The following is a 20,502-nucleotide window of genomic DNA, read 5'->3' on the forward strand; positions in this document are numbered from 1 at the left end:
CAATTCCTCACAGGTTTGCCCACACTTAAGCCAGTTTGTAGCTCGGCTTATGAGTTGCTAACAAGCCTACGCATTGTGGGTCATAGGAATTTCTTTTAGGTGATCTTGTACCGTATTCTCTGTGGTTCGTTTGGTAAATAAATGTTTGATGTGGGGCTGCAAGATACCTCTCTGGGGAGTAAGTGGCATGATCCAATTGAAAATTTCTAGCATTAAGCAGGTAGAGTCTATACTTCTAAGTGGTTGGGCACTACATTTGTTAGTATTGTAAGGACAACGTCCTACAACGCTTGTTGCGTACTTTTCAGCTTTGTATATATTCTCTGTAAATACCCTGTAAATATTGTTTATGCATTAGGTGCAGAATCATCTGCCCTTCATTTTTATGTATGATTCATTATTATATGTCAAGTGTGGGCTTTTATATTAATCATAATGTCACGTGTCAGAAAACACAAATGCCCCACATTTCTCACCTGTTTGCGGTCGGTCAGTCACCTGCCCAGCAGGGTGCTACATTGGCATCCGCACAAGTCAATGTACTCTGCCCATCTCAGGAATAAGCATCACTCGTCTATGGTGTGTCTCAACTGGTGAACCTCCCTTAACTGGTGACTTACAACTAGAAAGCTTTTCACTTAACAACATTACGAATCAGAGTTTTTTGCATGGTTTCAAAAGAAATCGATTTCGGAGGCTCGCAACTCCACATACCCCAACGCCATTAACAGACGCGTCGCGGTGCAAATCATTTTGCATTCTGGCTTTTCCAAAAGCAGTTTTGCCACAGCAGTTAGCGACTACTCGGCTGTTTGGAATTCCTTCTCCGTTAGCTGACTAAATATGGCTCACGACCGAGTTTTGGAGTGTGAAGTCAGATGACAGATTCAGACTTTGACAGTACCTCGCCCCTCGCAACCGAAGGGCACGGCGCGATATTCACACAAGTAATGCAAACGGCCACACAGATGTCGATGGGACGTAAGTTACAGCCACCTCCATTCACACCGGATGCAGCAACGGTATGGTTTTAGCGTGCTGAGTCCCACTTCAGGTTGGCAAACATCACCGATGAAATAAGAAAATCGGACATATTGATGGTAATGCTGCTATTGGACACATTTAAAAGATACTCCTCCTGGCTGAAACGGGGCTGGGACCCTTGAGGTACAGCCCCCTGAAGAAGAAACTGGCGGAGGTCTACGACGTACCCCTTAGAGCCCAGCGCGACTTCGACTGATGACAAAGTCACCTCAGCAACGTGCGTCCCTCAGCAGCATGGGACCAACTGGTTGACCACCTCTAGCTGAACGAGCTCGACAGCAATGGGCGGCCTAAGGAGATCAGCCTGTCAAGGGAGATCTTCCTATGTCATCTTCCCCAAAGCATCAGCTCCCAGTTGGAGGGCGCCGAGGACCTGGACGTGCCATCGTTGGTCGCGAAGGCTTCCACCTGGCAGCCTAGCAGATTCCATCAACGCCATCACGAATGAGACAGAAGAGTACCCGGCGGAGCCAGATGAGGTAGGGGTCAAGGTGATCCACAGCGGGAGACCCCAATACTCCTGCCTCACCGACAGCAGCAGCAACTCCAGCTCCGCCCCCAGCAGGAGCAACGGCAACAAGAGGACTGCTACCACAAGGGCCCCGACCTTCCTAGATGGTGCTACTTCCACCGAGTCTGGGGGAAAGAGGCATGGAAGTGTGTCCAACCATGCGCATCCAAAAAAAAATAGGTAGGCGACCATGCCTACAAGTAACCGTGGTGCACACGAGGCTCGATCACACTGGCTTCTACATCCTCACTTCAACTCAGGGAAAAGGTTCCTGGTGGATACTGGCACTACGGTGTCAACGTTCCCGCCTTCAAAGGACAACCACGGCCTCCCATCAGATGACAGGGCCGCCCTGGTTGCTGCGAATGGCAGCCCCATCACCTGTTACGGGGTGAGGACACTGAAGATATCCATCATGGGCCAGGATTACAGCTAGCCTTTCCTGATTGCAGACGTCAAGGCGCCCCTCTTTGGAGCCGAATTCCTCGCTCACCACGGACTGCTGGTAGACTTGTGTCGCAAACGACTAGTTGACCAAGGGACCTACGTAGGAATTCCCGGAGGTCTTCAAACCCGAGCTCCGCCAACTAGAGGGGGTCCCCGCCAAGCAGGGGATATTCCACCATATCTCAACGACGGGCCCCCCAACCCACTGCAGGTTCCAACGCCTCCCGCCACAGAAGCTACAGGATGCCAAGCACACCTTCCAGAAGATGGAGCGCATGGGAATCTGCAAAAAGGCATCCAGCCTATGGGCCTCTCCACTGCACATGGTCAAGAAACCCAACTGGAGCTGGAGGCCCAGAGGCGATTATAGACGCCTAAATTTGGCCACGACACCTGACCAATACTCATTGCCCAACTTACAGGATCTCACTGGGGCCCTCCACAGGGCACTATTTTCTCCAAGATGGATCTCTTAAAGTCTTATTTTCAGGTCTCCGTGCACCCCAACATCCCAAAGACAGCCATCATCACCCCCTTTGGGTCCTACGTCTTCTCCTACCCGATGTTCGTCCTGAGAAACGCTGGGCTGACCTTCCAGCGTCTGATGGACAGCATCTTGGGGAACCTTCCCTTCTGCACCATCTACAACATTCTTGTGTTCTTCAAGACGCAGGAGGAATACCTGGGGCACGTGAGGACGGCTCTGAAGTGCCTGCAGGAGAATGGCCTCATGGTACGCTTCGACAAATTCACATTCGTGCCTGAGAAGGTGGAGTTCCTGGGGCACGAACTCTGAAAAAGGAGCATGCGCTCTGTGATGTCAAAGGTGGAGTCCATAAACAAATTCCCAACACTGACTTCCGTGAAGTCCCTTCAAGAATTCATTGGCATGGCAAACCATTACCGGAGGTTCCTGCCCAACATCGCTGGCGTGATGACCCCCCTTCTCAATGTCCTGAAGGGGAAAGCAAAGAAGCTACCATGGGGTCCCTCTCAACAAGAAGCCTTCGAGCAAACAAAGACTACCTCTGCAAGGCCACAAACCTGGCCTATCAGGACCCCAGGCTCTCCCTGAGGTTAACTACGGATGTCAGTAACGTTGCATGCGGCGCCGTCCTGGAGCAGGTGATCAACAACGTGCCCCAACCACTCTCCTCCTTCAGCAGGATGTTAAAACCACCCGAGACTCGCTACAGCACTTTTGACCGCGAGCTTCCGGCAGTGTACCTCGCCATCAGGCACTTCAAATACCTGCTGGAGGGAACCTCATTCACCATCCAGAAGGGAAAACCAGTCTCCGGTCCACGACTTCACCAAGCCTGGGGACCCATGGTCTGCCTGACAGCAACGACACCTGGCTGCCATCTCCGAGTTCGGCTGCACTATTAGCTACGTCCCGGGGAGAAAGAACCCAGTGGCCGACGCTCTGTCAAGAATCAGCATCAACTCCATCCACATCAGCGTGGACTACGAGGACATCGCCCGGGAACAAACAGAAGACAAACTACACCAGACGCGAGGTCCTCCTCGACTTCCCTTCTGTGGGAGGACGATACCAGCACAGGCCGCCCTCTATCTTTCATTTCACCGTCGAGACGAAGGCTGGTATTCGACGTCATCCATGGTCTCTTGCAACCCCACATCGAGGACTACCACCAAGCTGATGACCGACAAATGCATGTAGCCGGGGATCAGGAAGGATTCACGAGAGTGGGCATGTGCATGCACAGCGTGTTAAATCGGCAGTCGGTTGTTACACCAAGTCAGGAGTGTGCAGTTTCCCTCAACCCAAGCGACGGTTTGGACACATCCAGGTTGACATTGTGGGGCCCTTACCACCCTCGGGCAACGCCAGGTACCTCCTCACAATCATCGACCGTTCAACGAGGTGGCCAGAGGCGACTCCCATGAGGCTTGCACCTAGGCCCTTCTCTCCAGCTGGGTCAGCCATTTTGGGGTCCCGGACGATATGACAATTGACAGGGACCTACTTTCATCTTGGGACCTGTGGGCATCCTTCGCCCGCCCGATGGCGACCAACTTGCACAGCACGGCAGCTTACAACCCGGCAGCCAACGGCATGGTCAAAAGAAGCCATAGGTCCCTGAAGGCTGCCTTAATGGCCCGATGCACAGACGAGCATTGGGTCAAGCAACTTCCCTGGGTCATCCTCGGTCTTCGAACGGCCCCAAAAGCAAATGGCGACACCTCTTTGTGGTTCCCGGCGAGTTTTTCCCCTCCAATCCAGACACCAGAGACGTCAGCCGTGCCCAGTTTCGAGAAAGGGCAGGAAAATTCACGCCCTGCCACAAAACGTATGCAGAAGGACAAAGCACTTCAGGCCTGCCTCACTGGACACCTGCCCCTACATCTTTGTCAGACAGGATGGTCACCCCTCCACCCCCCTCCCGCTCTCATGTCCTTACAAAGGGCCCTATCGTGTGGTGGAGAGGACAAAGAAGGCATTTAAGATCTTGGTCCATGGAGCAGAAGACGGGCTGACCTTGGACAGATTAAAGCCTGCTCATACAGAAAGCGACGTCAATGTGCACGAGCAGCATGGGTGGAGCTGCAATAAATGATGGTTTGTGTGTATGAAAAAACATTTTGGTTTGGATATTATGAGACACATTATTAAATTTTTTTATAGACCTCAAGTGCCCCCCAAAGAAGTGCCTTAATCTGTTATTATTTCTTTTGACATGTAATAACAGCAAGACCCTACACCCAGTAGGGAGTCAAGCAGATGTAAAATAATAGGTTTCTTTATCAAGAAAAAGAAAAAAAGGCATACAGCAGACATTTTATAATGTATGTTGACAGAAATTCCCAAGTGCGAGGGATTTGACCTGAACTGCTATGAAATAGCCCAGCCAGTGGACTGCGGGAATGTATGTATATCAGACATACGTTGGGTATCCTGTTAACCATAGAATTGTTGGAGTGACGTGAACATTCCGACATGTTATAAACTACTGTGAACTGATTATTATTATTATTATTATTATTATTATTATTATAGGGCTCCAATAGGGAAAAATAGCCCGGTGAGAAAGGAAATAAGGAAATAAATAAATGATGAGAACAAATTAACAGTAAGTCATTCTAAAAACAGTAACGTCAAAATAGATATGTCATATATAAATGATTAACAACGTCAAAAACAGATATGTCATATATAAACTATAAAAGGACTCGTGTCAGCCTGGTCAACATAAAAACATTTGCTCCAACTTTGAATTTTTGAAGTTCTACTGATTCAACTACCCGATTAGGAAGATCATTCCACAACTTGGTAACAGTTGGAATAAAACTTGTAGAATACTGTGTAGTATTGAGCCTGAAGATGGAGAAGGCCTGGCTATTAGAATTAACTGCCTGTCTAGTATTACGAACAGGATAGAATTGTCCAGGGAGATCTGAATGTAAAGGATGGCCAGAGTTATGAAAAATCTTATGCAACATGCATGATGAACTAATTGAACGACGGTGCCAAAGATTAATATCTAGATCAGGAATAAGAAATTTAATAGACCATAAGTTCCTGTCCAACAAATTAAGATGAGAATCAGCAGCTGAAGACCAGACAGGAGAACAAACAACAACTCTTTGAGGTCTATTACTTAAAAAATCAATAATAATGCTAAGAAACGACCCACCCACTCCCAACTGTTTGAGTTTGAAAACAAGGGCCTCATGATTAACACGGTCAGAGGCAGCACTAAAATAAAGGTCAATCATACGAACTTTCTGACCACAATCAAGGGATCTCTGTACAGCATTGGAGATTGTAAGAAGGGCATCACATGCTCCCAGGCCTTTAAAAAACCAAATTGCAAACTAGGGAATAGATGATTACCTTCAGCAAACCTATTAAGACGTTTTGCCAGAAGACGTTCAAAAACTTTAGATAATATGGGAGTTATGGGAACTAGGCAGTAATCAGTTGGACTTGAGCTACCACAAACATTACATAGAGGAGTAACATTACCAATTCTCCAACAAGTGCTAAAAGCTCCTCTTCTTGCTAACTTGCGTAAAATAACAGATAACTTTGGAGCTAAGAAATCTCCTGTCTTTATAAAAAACCAAGGAAAAATACCATTTGGGTTTACACCTCCATAAGCATCAAGGTCCATCAACAGAGCTTTAATTTCACAAGATTGAAAAGCTAAACTAGTTAGTATAGCCTCAGGAAAACAGGAATGTGGAAGTTCAAGTTTTTCAGTACTCCGTTTACTGTCAAAACAATCAACCAAAAAGGTTGCCTTTTCCTTTGGACAATGAGTGATTGAGCCATCTGGTTTAAGTAAAGGAGGAACTGTTGCATCAACTCCAAAGAGTGCAGATTTAAGGGTAGACCACCATATATGTTCCTGAGTTGTACCAGAAAGGGTTTATTTTATGGTTAAATTGTATTTCCTTTTCAGTTGAGGCATAAACTCCTGAGCAAAAGCTCAAAACGGAGTATAGTTATTCCAGGTCAAATCTGATCTGTTACCCTTCCAAAGATGATAGGCCTCCTGCTTCTCCAAATAAGCACGTCTACAATAATCATTGAACCACGGTTTGTCCTTCACTCGGTACCTTAGCACACGAGAAGGGATACGCCTATCAATTATGTTGACTAGATTTACATTCAAAGGGACAACAGAATCTACACTACTATATAATTGTGACCAATTCAAGCATAAAATATATAGTGATATAATGATTCAGTACTGAATAGATTCTCATCAATGATGCAGTGAAACAAGTTGGCCTAGTTTGTTGCATAAATTGTGAACAGCAATGTACACATGATGGCATTTATTTTGTACTATAACATGTAGATGTTTGTAGCATAGTGTTAGGAACTTGCTATAGTGTATTTGATATGCTATTTAGCCACCCCCTCTGGGTGTAACACTGAGGATTGAAATTTTTTTTCTTCTCTCAGGAATGATATACAATTCTTTTTTTTTTCAAAAATATTTTTCTTGTTTTTATGAAAACAGCATTTCATTCCAGTTCCTTACACCAGTGTGTCCCCTTCTCAGCCACTAATTTTTTTCTTAGTATCATTTTTTTCTTTTTTTTTTTTTTTTTTTCTTTTCTTAAATAACCTGAAAATGGCTTATCTCTGAAGAATAAAATGCAATTGTATTTTTAGCTGGGTCCCCTTGCCCAGTATAAATCAAGGGGTGGTGCCCAGTGCTCCGTTCTCTTGACCTGTTACCTAGATTTTTGGGTATTCCACCGTTTTACCTTTGTGTGTAGTGAAAGTTGGAGTGTGGTCGGTATTCGGACACTAGGCAGTTCTGGTGCTACCCCTGGCCACAGTCCGCAAACCACTACAGCGCCTACGAGTGCCTTCCCAGAACAACCAAACAGAAGACACAAGAAGCCCAACCAGACGCAGTTCAAAGAAACTATAACCAGCAGTCAAACCCCATGGTTCTCCCCACTGGAGCGGCATCCTGCAACCGCGTATCAAGAATAACGACTCTCCAGTCCTAGTGTCCCGGTGAAGGGGCCGCCTGCAACCCCCGTCTTACAACAGAGATTAATATGTATGTTTTCGTTTTACCCATTTTATTTCTTTTCATACAATCATTAAAATGTTCCCATTTTAATAGTTTTTTTTTTGGGGGGGGGGGTTAGTTGTAAGGACAACGTCCTACAACACTTGTAGTGCTCTTTTCAGCATTGTGCATATTCTTTGTATTATTTTTTGTGCATTTAGGCACAGAATCATCTGCCCTTCATTTTTATATATGATTCATTATTATATGTCAAGCGTGGGCTTTTATATTATCATACTCTCAATGTTAGAAAACAAAAATGCCCCTCATTTCACACCTGTTCGCGGTCGTTCAGTCACCTGCCCAGCAGGTTGCTATATTTCCACTTACACAGGTCAATATACTGTACTCTGCCTGTCTCAGGAATAAAGCATCACTCGGGTATGGTCTATCTCTTGTACCTCACAGTATGTCCAGAAGTTTGGAAAGGGTGTGGTTGCCTGTAAATACTCATGTTTGCTCCTTCATCAGGTTTTCTTTGTATATTTTCAACTTCACTTACCATGTGGAAAACACCGTTTATTTATTTTTATGAAGGTCAGTATAAGAATGTATCAATAACAAGAACCAGCTATGTTTATATTGTTAAAAGTTTTTAAGATGTCCTTTTAGGAAAAGAATTTCCATCAAAGATGGCCTTTTAAAAAGAATTCCCAATCTCAACTTAGTTTGGTATTCAAGCACCTTGAAATAGACATCTAGGCCTACTTACAGGTATTATAACAAATGTGTTTAAGACTGTCACTATAGGTTGCCTGTAATCAGATCTACTTGTCAGGATGGAGATTTGGTTTTGCATATGTAGTAGGTTTATTTTTCAATATTTGGGAAACTTTCACCTATAGATTCAATTGGTAAATGCATAATATTCTGCAAGCACTAGGCTATGGGAGCATGTGTTTCGTTTGCTTTTATTCAGAGCTAATTATTTAAAGGAATAAAGAGTCGGCCACAATTATTTTTCACTTCCTAATTATAATCAGTTGTAAATATTTCATCTGAGAATAATGGTTCTTGTTCAGTAAAAGATGTTCAGTATATTTTCAACAAACTATGGACATTGCTGGTAGGACCCCTAATTGACTATGTGAGATTAAAATGTCAGTTCGTCCTTTAAAGGCAGTGTCTATTTTGTTGAAAGTTTTTGGCTCAGGAACGCTCCAATTTTGGATCCAAATCTTATACTGTATGTATAAGCCTTGAGGATTTAGGATCTAGAATATTAGGATTATACCTACATCTCTTAATTTTTGCACAAAGTTTTTTTTTAAAGAATTTTAGACAGTTCAATAACATACCGGTTTGGTGTTCGATGGACATTATCTTGAAGAATCCTAACTTTATTATCGATATTATTGCCCTCTAGGTCATGTAGAAGTTGCTGCTATGTTCTTCTAAACAGTTTGTTTTTTTAATATAATTTTTTTTTAATATTTCAGATCTAAAAACAATCTGTAGACCTGTATTGCAGCCACTGTTAGATTAATTTCATTAAATTCTAGTCATATTTAATTAGGATATATATTTCAAAATTTTGTTGATCTATCTCTCCTTCACAGTCCCATCTCCATCTGATTGTGGGAGTCAGCAATATGAACATCAGGGAAGGCTCATAGAAATAAACAGAATTTTAATTGTATTTTTCTTTTCTATGCACACCTGATGTTCATATATTTGCCAACCTGCCTCACCACTGATTTGTGATGTCATTAAGTAGGGAATACTTTTAACTTCAAAACTAAAGAATGGAAAACTCTCAGCATACTTCATACCCTTAACTACTATATTGCATCATTACTTAAGTAGGGTATGTACTTTTTTAAAGGAAAGAAATTAGATTTTTTTTCCTATAAAATTAGAGGGGTAAATGTCAATAAACCATTTCTAGAGAAGAAGCAATCTGAACACCAGTAAGTAAAGAAATGAAAACATGTGTAATTAAAATTCTGGTTTTTCTTATGCATGAATGTGTTTGGTTCCAGTTTGTTCCCATTATGGAACCTTTGAAGGCGAAAACAATGTAGGATTCATGTTTCTTGTTGAGGTTGCTTTAGGAAAAGAGCACAGTATAACCAAGTCTGATGGAAGTCTTAGAAAGGCACCTGATGGTTATGACAGCATTGTAGCCCGGGGAAGGAAGGAGCCAGGTAAGCTTAATTCAGGGCGTATTTATTTTCTGCTATATATACTGTTCTACCTTTTTTGATTTGTTTACTGATTTACCAGACAGTACTAATGTCTCTCGTGTACGATGAAAATACTTATATTATATATTCAGTTGAAAACAGCAAAATAGTTGTACAACAGTTGCTCTAAAATTAAAAGAAAAAAAAGTAATTGTGTTCTCTTTACAGATCCTAAGAAAGATAAGACTATCAAATTAGAAGAAAAGGATGTCATTGTTCCCGTGGGAAAGCCTGTTCTTCAGAATAAGTGGAAAAACAGTTGGTTTGATCAAAGTGAATATCTTGTTTACAAAGAAAGCCAAGCACGTTTAAGGTACCTATTGAAATTTTCATTCGATTAGCTTCGGTCTGTCAGGATAGTTTTTTGTTTATTCTATCAGTCATACTCTTTAATACAATAAATTGTATTTAAATTATTGCTCATATTATATTGAACAGAAAAAGCATCTTGTTGTAGGCTCTCATATTTTACATCAAACTACCAAGGGTTGCTTGTTTGATAGGTAGATATACAGGTTTTTCAGTAAAAGGAAATTTAGCCTTAGAAAATATTTTTAGACATGTATGGTACAAAATTTGGAATGAGTTTTTTTCGAAATATCAACTTATGTTAGTGGGAGAATTTTGTAGTGTTAATCATGGTAAATTTCGTACTTTAATGTAAAACTAATTTCAACTGAATCATAGCTATCCACAGTAATGCTCTTTACCATGCTTAAGCCAATTTCATTTTTACACGTTTAAGACAATTGAAAGGAAATAGTGTTATTTATTTTGGTGTAAATGGATATTGTTTATTTTGTTGTTAATGGATATTGTTTATTGTCTGGATGGGGCCATTTTTGTTAAAATGGAATTTACATTAGAATTGTACTTCAAAAAAATTATTTTTTGTGTGTATTGAAAACTTTTTTTTAAATGGATTTGTGGTAATATAATATCAGGCATTATTTTTTGTTGTCTCCCCATAACCATTTCAATGTGCACCTAGGCAACACAAACATGACTTGAAATGGGAGAGAGATTGCTGTCAATCTTCCCATTTTTACGTTGATTGATTTGGTATGTAGCATTGACTTACTTTACTTTACTTTAAGGGCTGGAACTTAATAGTGAAAATTGTATTTTGAAATTGAACTTATTTCATTTAATGTGGTACACGGTGTTCTTTTGGTAATAAGTACTCCATAGGGTTTTTTCAGGGTTTCCTTAAAACACTTTTAGCATAGTCATCTGTTTTTTTATTTCAACCAGAAGTCTGATTAAATTTTGTTAACACACTGAAATGTATCATAGTCTGTAAGAATGTCATGAAATTAAATTATATTACACTTATAACTAGTAATGATTTATCTTTTTGTTGTACTAGCTATCCAGGAAGAAAATGGATAATAAATGTTCTGTTCCGTAGATGTTTATATGCTATAATGAAGAGTAAATGAATAGGAAGTAAAAGGTAAAAAGAAAAGAAAAAGTAAGTAAGTATTTTTACAAACAAAAACTATATAGATTAATATTTATGAAAGTACAAAAAGGGAGCAAAATTTTTAGATGATTATTTGTTAGTGCATACAATTTATTATTATTATTATTATTATTATTATCATTATTATTATTATTATTATTACCTACTAAGTTACAACCCTAATTTGAAAAGCAGGATGCCATAAGGCTAAGGGTTCCATCTGGGAAAAGCCATTGGGGAAAGAAAATGAATAAACTACAAGAAAAGCATTGCACGATTAGAATAGAATATTTAAAAAACATTAACAACATTAAAACACATCTTTCATACATAGATTATAAAAACTAAAATCATTAGCCACAAGTTTGAACTTATGGAGTTCCACCGATTCAACTACCTGATTAGGAAGATCGTTCATCAACTTGGTGACAGCTGGAATAAAACTTCTAGAATTCTGTGTAGCCTCATGATGGAGAAAGCATGACTATTAACCCCTTCAACACTGCTGTGTACGTATTTTACCATATAGTGAAAAAGAGATGCAACGTATTTGTTCCTAAGAAAGCAAAGCAGTTTTTACACATTTGGAGGGTTTTATGGCAATGTATTGTTCAACAGAGTTACTGAAGCTCCACCCACTATTAAGTCCCGCCAATAAATATCGGATGGACATTGTGATGTCTTCTTCATGAGGAGCAATGAAGAAGAGAAAATTTTAAATTTTTCAACAGGAAAGAATCTTATAATGCTCCTTGTACTAAAAAGAGAATTTGATTCCGCACTTGCTACTTGTAATGATACAGCCCCTAGACCCGATGGAATTCCTTATGCAATAATTTAACATGTACCTGCTAAGCGGTATATCTTAACAATCCGTGTTTGGCAACAGTTAAACTCGTATAAGTGGATGAGCAACTTGGTGGAGTAATGAGAGCATTGGGTGTGGAGGAAATTCCCCCCTAAATCTCATTGAAGTCACTGGTAGCAGGGTGACGGATTGGGTTTAAGGCGATGGACAAACTATCTCTTTGGCTTCTACTCCTGATGCCTGGCTGTTGATCTTACTAGAATTGATATGGACCGGCAAGGGTCACTTGCCTTAGTTAGATAGGCACTGTGCATCACAAGAAACTGGCTATCCTTTGATGTATTTAGCCAGCTTCTATGGATTTAGTCAGTAATGGAAAGAGAACATGACAGAAGCTCCCCCAGTCCAGGGCGTAGCGGGGTGCTAAGACTCTCCCAGTTTATAAATACTAAAGAAAAATTTAGAATAGGTAATTGGAATGTTAGAACCATGAATAAGATTGGGAAGTTACAACAAGGGGAGTGAATTTATGAAATATAGGTTGGATATCTTGGCCCTAAGTGAAACACGTTGTAAGGTGATTGGTAAGGAAAATTTAGACCAAAGCAATACAGTAGGGTCCCGAATTATGCGAGAATTTGGTCGATCAATGACCTCGTATAAATGGAAAATCGCATATTTTGAAACACACAACTAACAGAAATAATTCCATTGGGGGCATGGCAACCAGCAACTTGCCTATTCAAACGTGTTTACCACCCATTTCCAATACTTTCTATGTACTATACTGTATTATTTTATAATATCAAATTGTTTTTGTAAATAAATCAAACATATAATATACTTTAAAGTTCTAATAACTTGAAAAAAAAGGTTAAAGTTACAACCAGGATGTGTGTAAACACCGTATATTTCCCGTTACAACACGACCCAAAATACAGACAAATTTTAATGTTTGTCATATCTATTGTATAAGACAACTGGTGAATAGCAAAACCATCACTGTATAGAGAAGCTTTTGTTGTATCATTGAAAATCCTAAATTATCAAAATAAAGAAGATTTTATATCAGGAGTTTCCTAAACACGCCAAAAAGCACAATGAAAAATGACAACCATTGTTTTGTTTACGTTTATCTCTGATCATAACAAAGAAACGAATGCATTTACACATCTGTGTATAGGTTAGTTTTATATGATGATTTTGTTATTACCAATGTTGTTCTACTTAGTTTTTTTAGAACTTCGAAATGAATTAGAAAAAGTTTTCCTTTATGACGCCGCCTGAAACGGAAACCTTCCATTTGTTTACTGTATGTTCCATCTTCGATCATAATAAACGGATTTTGAGCGAAGCGAAAAATCTATTTTTGGGTGAGATAGCCATGACGTCCTGATGGAAGGTTCCTTCAGTAGCTTCCTTGGGTATATTTAACTACAGGGATATTCCCAGAGAATTAAACTACAGGTTATCACAGAATTCTAACTTCTGGTGCGAGTACCCTAAAGGTTTCCCTCTAGGATATCGTATATCAACAGGGGACGTATGTATTAACACGCCACATAGCTATCTGCACCCCATATAGAGTTAACACTTCAATATGGAAAGGTGGAGAATAACTGGGGAGCCGTTCCACAGTTACACTCATCCGTGGCTGCTTTTGGTACTCGAAACGTAAACAAACGGGCGCCATTGCTAAATGACGTCACGTCCGTCCTCATCCTGAGGCCAGCTCCTTGCTAATCTCCATGATACAGCAGGACAGGGCGGGGCCTGAAAGGCTGGACTAGAATAGACGGGAAGGTCCATCAGGACGTCATGGCTATCTCACCCAAAAATAGATTTTTCGCGTCAGTTTTTTGGGCTCAAGCCATGACGTCCTGATGGAAGTGTACCAGAGAATTAATGTATCGTGGAAAATTTCCCCTTTTAAAATAAGTGCCAAGGGCTCCAAATAGAGGTATGTAATGTGTCCTCGTTAAAGTTTCCGTGGGGATCCAGCTTCCTGCCCCCCTGGCAGAGAAGTCCCGGCGGATCATACCAAAATCCGAAGTGATCATTGAAGGGCTACTCACCCTGCAGAGAGTTCGTGCAGGACTCGGAGACAAGACAGAAGGTTAATATTCGGGTAGGAATATTCTCAAGTATAAACAAGTGATACTTAATCACTACACTCCATGGAGGAGAGATCAATCTGGTCTCGAAGGCAGTACGAAGGTAAGTATTCAAGTAGGAATATTACACAGCATGAGTGAGTATATAATACAGGTAATTTATATTATTCTTCTCATTCCAAAGGAAAGGGGTAAATGAAACTATGACAATCATGTATTTCATTGTAATAATAGGAGCGGAGAGAGATGCACATGTAATAAAATAGACATTTTATTTCATAGATTGCAGATTATAGTGAAAACAATTGCAATAAAAGGTGTAAAGTTAATTTACAATAATAAGAATAATGTACATAGAAAATAAAAGACTTCAATCTTGAATCTGAAAGAAATTTCACTTTTAGAAACACAAGTTCCGGAGGAACGTCAGTCTTTTTCAAAGAAAAACATATCATGCCCTAGGGCATGTGGCACTCATGTTAAGTCTATGACATTTCACCTTGATAAGAACAGTCTATTAGAAACACTAAGTGTCCATGAAATCACTATGTATCACACAAGGGTCAACACAGGCCCCCGTAGAGTTAAAGTCCCAAGTAACTCGCTGTTCTATGCAGAGTTAAACGGCAGGTTTCATAACACTACCTGCGGCTACCACGAAATGTTTAACTTCATGCACTTGCTTCGCGTAGTGCTTGAAGAAAACGCGCGATGATTTCCACCCTGTGAAGCTCTTGAGGCTTTCGAAATCCATGCTCTGGAAGAAATTCAGAGAAGACGCGACTTTTCTAGGATCATGACCTGCGGGTGTACTGTCAGGATCCGCTCTGCGAATGAAGTAGGTGATTTTCGCTCTTAGTTGTTTCAGTGACAGGTCGCTACCCGATGTTTCTCCTTTGAAGAGTTGACCTCCACCGAAGTCTGAAGTTCTTTGAAGATAGACCTTAAGACTCTCCACTGGGCATAGAGAGACATCTTCCTTCAGGGGGCAGATTCTCCAAGGGCCCCATCTCTTGGTGGGTAATTCATTTTTTGCGAGAAACGTCGGATCAGGGAAGAGAGTAAGTTCTCCTGTATCTGCGAACAGGATATGACCCTCGTCTCTTGACAATGCCACTATTTCGCTGACTCGGGCTCCCGAGGCGAGAGCAAAAAGGAAAATAACTTTTTGAGTCAGGTCCTTGAGAGAGCACGAATCGTTGTCCAGGTTAGAGGCAAAATGGAGCACCTTGTCCAGGGACCAGGAGATAGGTTTTGGCGGAGGTGCTGGGCGTAGTTTAGCGCATGCCTTTGGCAGTTTATTGAAGATATCACTGGACAGATCAATCTGGAAATCGTACAGTAGTGGTCTAGTCAAAGCCGATTTGCAGGTAGTAATCGTGTTGGCCGCTAAGCCTTGTCCATGAAGGTGAATGAAGAAGGACATGCAAAAATCAATGGTGATTTCCGTAGGGTTTTTTGCTTTGACGAACGAGACCCACTTTCTCCAGGAAGATTCGTATTGCCGTCGTGTGGATTCGGTCTAGTATTCCTCGAGGAAGTCTAGACTTTTCTTCGAGATCCCAAACCTTTTCTTTGCGGCCAGGGAGAGAAAATCATGAGATGAAGATCCTTGACTTTCAGTGATGAAGCGAAGACAGTCGACTTCTGTACTTGCTGAGAGAGAACTGGGCCCGGGAGGGGGATCAGCGTGGGCTGCAGCTCCAGGACCAGGGGGTACCAATTGCTCCGGGGCCACTTGGGAGCCACTAAGGCCACTGTCCCTTTGAAGGATCTCAGTTTGGAGAGGACTTTCAGCAGAAGGTTGGGGGGAGGGAACAGGTATATCCTGGACCATCTGTTCCAATCCAGTGACATGGCATCCACTGCTTCTGCCTTGGGGTCCTCGTACGGGGCCACATATCGAGGAAGTTGATTGTTGTCGCTCGTTGCGAAGAGATCGATCTGAAGTTCTGGGACTTGGCGAGAGATGAAGGAGAATGATCTTGCGTCTAGAGACCATTCCGACTCTATTGGGCTTGTCCGTGATAGAGCGTCCGCCGTCACGTTGCGGAATCCTTGTAGGTGAACTGCAGACAGGTGCCATTTCTTCTTTTCTACCAGACGAAAGATTGGAAGAAGTACCTAATTTATCTGGGGCGATCTCGAGCCTCGACGATTGAGACATCTGACTACCACCGAGTTGTCCAGAGTCAGACGGATGTGGATCGAGGGAGGCGAGGAGAGTTTCTTCAGGGTGAGAAGAACCGCCTTGGCCTCCAAGATGTTGATGTGAAACATCTTGAATAGGGGAGACCATGTTCCCTGAACCTGTTGTTGGTGGGAGTGACCTCCCCAACCCTCCAGTGAAGCGTCCGTGTGGATGTTGAGCGATGGAGGCGGGTGTTGAAGAGGAATGGACCTTTTCAGGGCCTTTGGTTCCGACCACAGCTTTAATAGTAAGCGAAGTCTGTTTGGGAGCCGTCTCTTGAGGTCTCTTCGAGGGATGGATGCGGAACGTCTCCAGACTCCCGCGGCATCCTTTAGCTGTGCGCGAAGCACTGGGTTTGTCACAGAGGCGAACTGTAGAGAGCCTAGAACTTGTTCCTGCTGTCGTCTTGAAATCCGTTTGGATTTCAGCAGTCTTCTGACAGACCCTGCTATTTCCTTCCTCTTCTTCTTCGGGATGGAAAGGCGGTGTGACTGAAGATCCCAATGGATTCCCAACCATTGGAACTTCTGAGCTGGAGAGAGGCGAGATTTCTCGGTGTTTATCTTGAATCCCAGATATTCTAGGAACTGGGTGACTTTGTTGCAGGATCTTACACAATCTTCGGGCGATGTCGCCCAGACCAGCCAGTCGTCTAGGTAAGCCATCACTTGGACGCCGCGAAGGCGGAGCTGTTGGACGATGGCGTCTGCCAGCTTGGTGAAGATCCGTGGGGCCACGTTGAGCCCGAAGGGCATGGCCCTGAAGGCGTAACCTTTCCTTTGGAGTCGAAATCCTAGGTAGGAGGAAGCGTGATGATTCATTGGAACGTGCCAGTAGGCATCCGCCAGGTCTATGGAGACCGTGTAGGCCCCTTGGGGCAGAAGGGTCCTTATTTGTTGGAGAGTCAGCATCTTGAACTTGTTGTTCGCAATGAACTTGTTGAGGGGGGATAAGTCTAGAATGACTCTGAGTTTGTCGGAGTCCTTCTTGGGAACGCAAAATAGTCTCCCTTGGAACCTGGTTGACTTTACCCTCCTGATCACCATCTTGTTCAAGAGTTCTAGGACGTATTCTTCCATGAGGGGGGTTGACTGTTGGAAGAATTGCTGGAAGGCTGGGGGTGGTTGCGTCCAGCTCCAGCCTAGTCCCTTCTTGACGATGCTGTGTGCCCAGGGATCGAAGGTCCAACGATCCTGGAATTGGCGGAGTCTTCCTCCCACCGGAAGCACTTCATTGCTTCTGGTGTCCCGAGGGTTTGCCACCTCGGCCGCTAGCTCCCCTTCCTCCTCTGCCTCTGGAGGAGCGGCGAGACGAATCTCTGCCGGAACCTCTGCTTGAGCCCCTACCTCTGGGACGAAAGGTAGTAGCATGTTGCTCGAATGCAGGGGTAAAGACCGGTGACTGCGACACCACCGGCTGGGTGACCAACTGAAAGGTCTGCTGTGGCTGTGCTGCCACTTGTGGAGTAGCGGAACCGGGAAACTGCCGTCGCTGTTGACGTTGCTGGGGTTTCGGTTTCATGGACTTCCTCTTAGGATGAGGGCCATCGTCCTGAGAGGATTTCCTTTTCTTTGACATGCCCCACTTGTGGAGAAGGTTCTTGTTCTCCGTGGCGGCCTTGTCGGCAATCTCTTTAACCAGGGAAGAGGGAAAGAGATATTTACCCCAGATATTGGAGGAAATCAGTCTCCGGGGTTCGTGTTTTACCGTCGCGCTGGAAAACACGAATTCACGACAGGCTCTGCGAGCCCTAGTGAAGCTGTACAGGTCCTTCGTCACCGTTGCCAAATGTGTTTTGGCTAGGACCATGTAGAAGTCCGGGATTCTAGTGTCTCCAGCCATAAGTTTGAGCTGTACCTGGAGGGACAGCGATGCGGCAAGCCTCTCCTTCGTATCCTGTTCCTTACGAAGGAGGTGATCATATAGCCTTGGGAGGTCCTCATTGAACTGACGACCGGCTACGTCAGGCTCTAACTTCCCCACTGTGAAGGTTGACTGGATGTCTTTCCAGTGTCTATCATCAGGGGGGACAGTAAGGGAGAAGGGTCTGCACTCCTCCAGTACAGGGCAAGGTTTCCCTTCTTCCACTGCTTTCAAGACCGCAGTGAAGGGCTTTTCTATAAAGGGGAAGGTCGCATCGTTCGGCGCAACGAAGGTTGGGTGCTTCTTACTGAGCGCCGGCATCTTGGAGTTGGTGAAACCCCTACTCTTCACCGCACTGGCTAGCATAGCCTGGGCCTTCGCAAGATCGAACACGATTACTTCCTTCGGTTCGATCTCTTCCTTTGAGGCTGGTTCGGACCTGAGCCGGACGTAACAGTCCGGATAAGCCTCGAAATTCGGGAAGAATTCCACTTCTCACTGATGAAGATCTTACCAGTCGTGATCGGCATATGCTCGGCATACCTCCATGGGTTAGTATCCGAGCAAGAGGGGAGGTCCTTAACCGAAATCCGTTTCGGTTGTTTAAAACTTCCTAGGTTAGACCTGAATAGCTCGTGGGTCTCACGAAGTTTTCTTTCCATGAGGGCTTCAAGCATCTTGAAGACCTCCTGAGTGCCTGATGGAAGAGGGTCCGGGGTGGCAGAAGTCGAAGGAACAGGTTCCTCGGCCAGTGCAGGAGTCTATGCGGGAGTAGGCTTGGGAGCGACCTCATGCTCCGAATCAGGGTATTCCACCTGATCTTCCTCATAGTCGAGCTCCTCGCCCATGAGGTTCCTCTCCGTCCCTTCCGACACTTCCGACATACGTTCCACGTTGTCGGAATCTAAGTGGCACTCATGCATGGACTGGGCCATGACTATATCAGGTTCCACCACGATCTGGACGGTGGGGATCTGATCACTGGGGACCACGGAGTCTTTAGATGCCTTTGGAAACAGTAAGGCCCTCAAATCTTCGCTGGCGAGATACAGTCCGGTGGCGTTCTTCTGGAAGCCACGCACCCACTTGCGTAGCTTCTCTCGAGCGTTGTCCCTTGCCTCCACTGAAGGAGGATCGTCGAACGCTTCGACCAGATGACTCTTGCAGACAGTACAGTGCTGCGGGTCCCAGTATTTCAGGTCGCCTTTCTTGGCGGCGCAGGGGGCGTGGGTCCGTGCCGGCACGCCTTGTGCCCGTAGAAGTCCGGGCGCTTCACTCCGCAAAAGTTGCTTTCGCACTTCATATACTCCTCCTGTAAAAGAAAGAGATCATGAGTACATGGAAGGCATAAGAATGACTTACATTACTCTAAAATTAAGGAAACTTAATCTTAAGTTTTTAAGCATTAAAACGATTCATAAGGTATTATAATGCCTGAGAGTAGAGAGTGGGAAAGGAAGTAGATAGACACATACTTGTGAATCCCGCCCAGTCGGTTACCGTAACCTTATCAGTAGGCAATTTCTTTTGTGGCCGAAGGTCACAAAACGGAAATCCATATGGATAAGCCGTGGTGGGTAGAAGCTAAGCCTCTAACAGAAATTGCCTGCGAGGTGTATCAGGGACTGAGACCACTCAGTTCCCTGGGGTAGATGGGGAATAGGAGAGACCCCTTATTAGATATAGGTTCCGGCAATCGGCTGCACTAAGACACACAGAGTATGCTGGAATATTGTAATGTGCAATCAGACAGCACAGCCACAGATTTATATGGTAAGACAATACCTATATATAGAAGTGGCTAAGCCATCTGGCTGCAGTATGATGACTGTCGACATGTTATCGGCAGGTATGAGAAGGGGTGCATGTCCCTTAATGTCACCGGAGGGTGCCGGCAGACCGACGGCACGCCGGAGGCCGGTCCAGCAGGGTGGAAGGCATCAAGACAGACACATTGAGTATCTAAATATAATACCATCGTGGGTGCCGGCGGTCGGCGGCAGGAGGCGGAGGCTCCGGCAGCCGAAGGCTGACGGCCTGGTGAGCTCGGATCAATTCATAAGATGGATATGTATATGGTTGTATACCTAGACCGCCGGCAATCAATGCCGGCATGCCGGTGGCCAGCTCCGAAGGTCGGCCAGCTGTTACTAGGTAAAGGGAGGGGTGGGACGTCGGCTGTATGCCGATGGAAGGCGGCAGCCTCCGGCACACGGAAGGCTGACGACTTAGAGGAGGGAGGGTATCTTATGAAAGAGTGTCACCAGAGGTAAGGCGGTATCGCCGGCAGTAGAGGCGGCAAGGGACCG

The 20,502-nt window shown here is 43.9% G+C and overlaps 1 protein-coding gene across 1 annotated transcript in view; it reads left to right on the forward strand.

Moving 5' to 3' along the window:
• LOC137620693 (protein mono-ADP-ribosyltransferase PARP3-like) overlaps positions 1-11,090 on the forward strand; it is a 307,977-nt gene extending 296,887 nt beyond the window's left edge. Inside the window, exons 10-11 of the mRNA XM_068351043.1 lie at positions 9,549-9,713; positions 9,921-11,090. Coding sequence (XP_068207144.1) covers positions 9,549-9,713; positions 9,921-10,093 — 338 coding nt within the window. The 3' untranslated portion in view covers positions 10,094-11,090. The remainder of the gene's footprint in view (positions 1-9,548; positions 9,714-9,920) is intronic.
• Positions 11,091-20,502: the final 9,412 nt, after the last annotated feature.

Source organism: Palaemon carinicauda, chromosome 2 (genome assembly GCF_036898095.1).
Source record: "Palaemon carinicauda isolate YSFRI2023 chromosome 2, ASM3689809v2, whole genome shotgun sequence".
Taxonomy (NCBI): domain Eukaryota; kingdom Metazoa; phylum Arthropoda; class Malacostraca; order Decapoda; family Palaemonidae; genus Palaemon; species Palaemon carinicauda.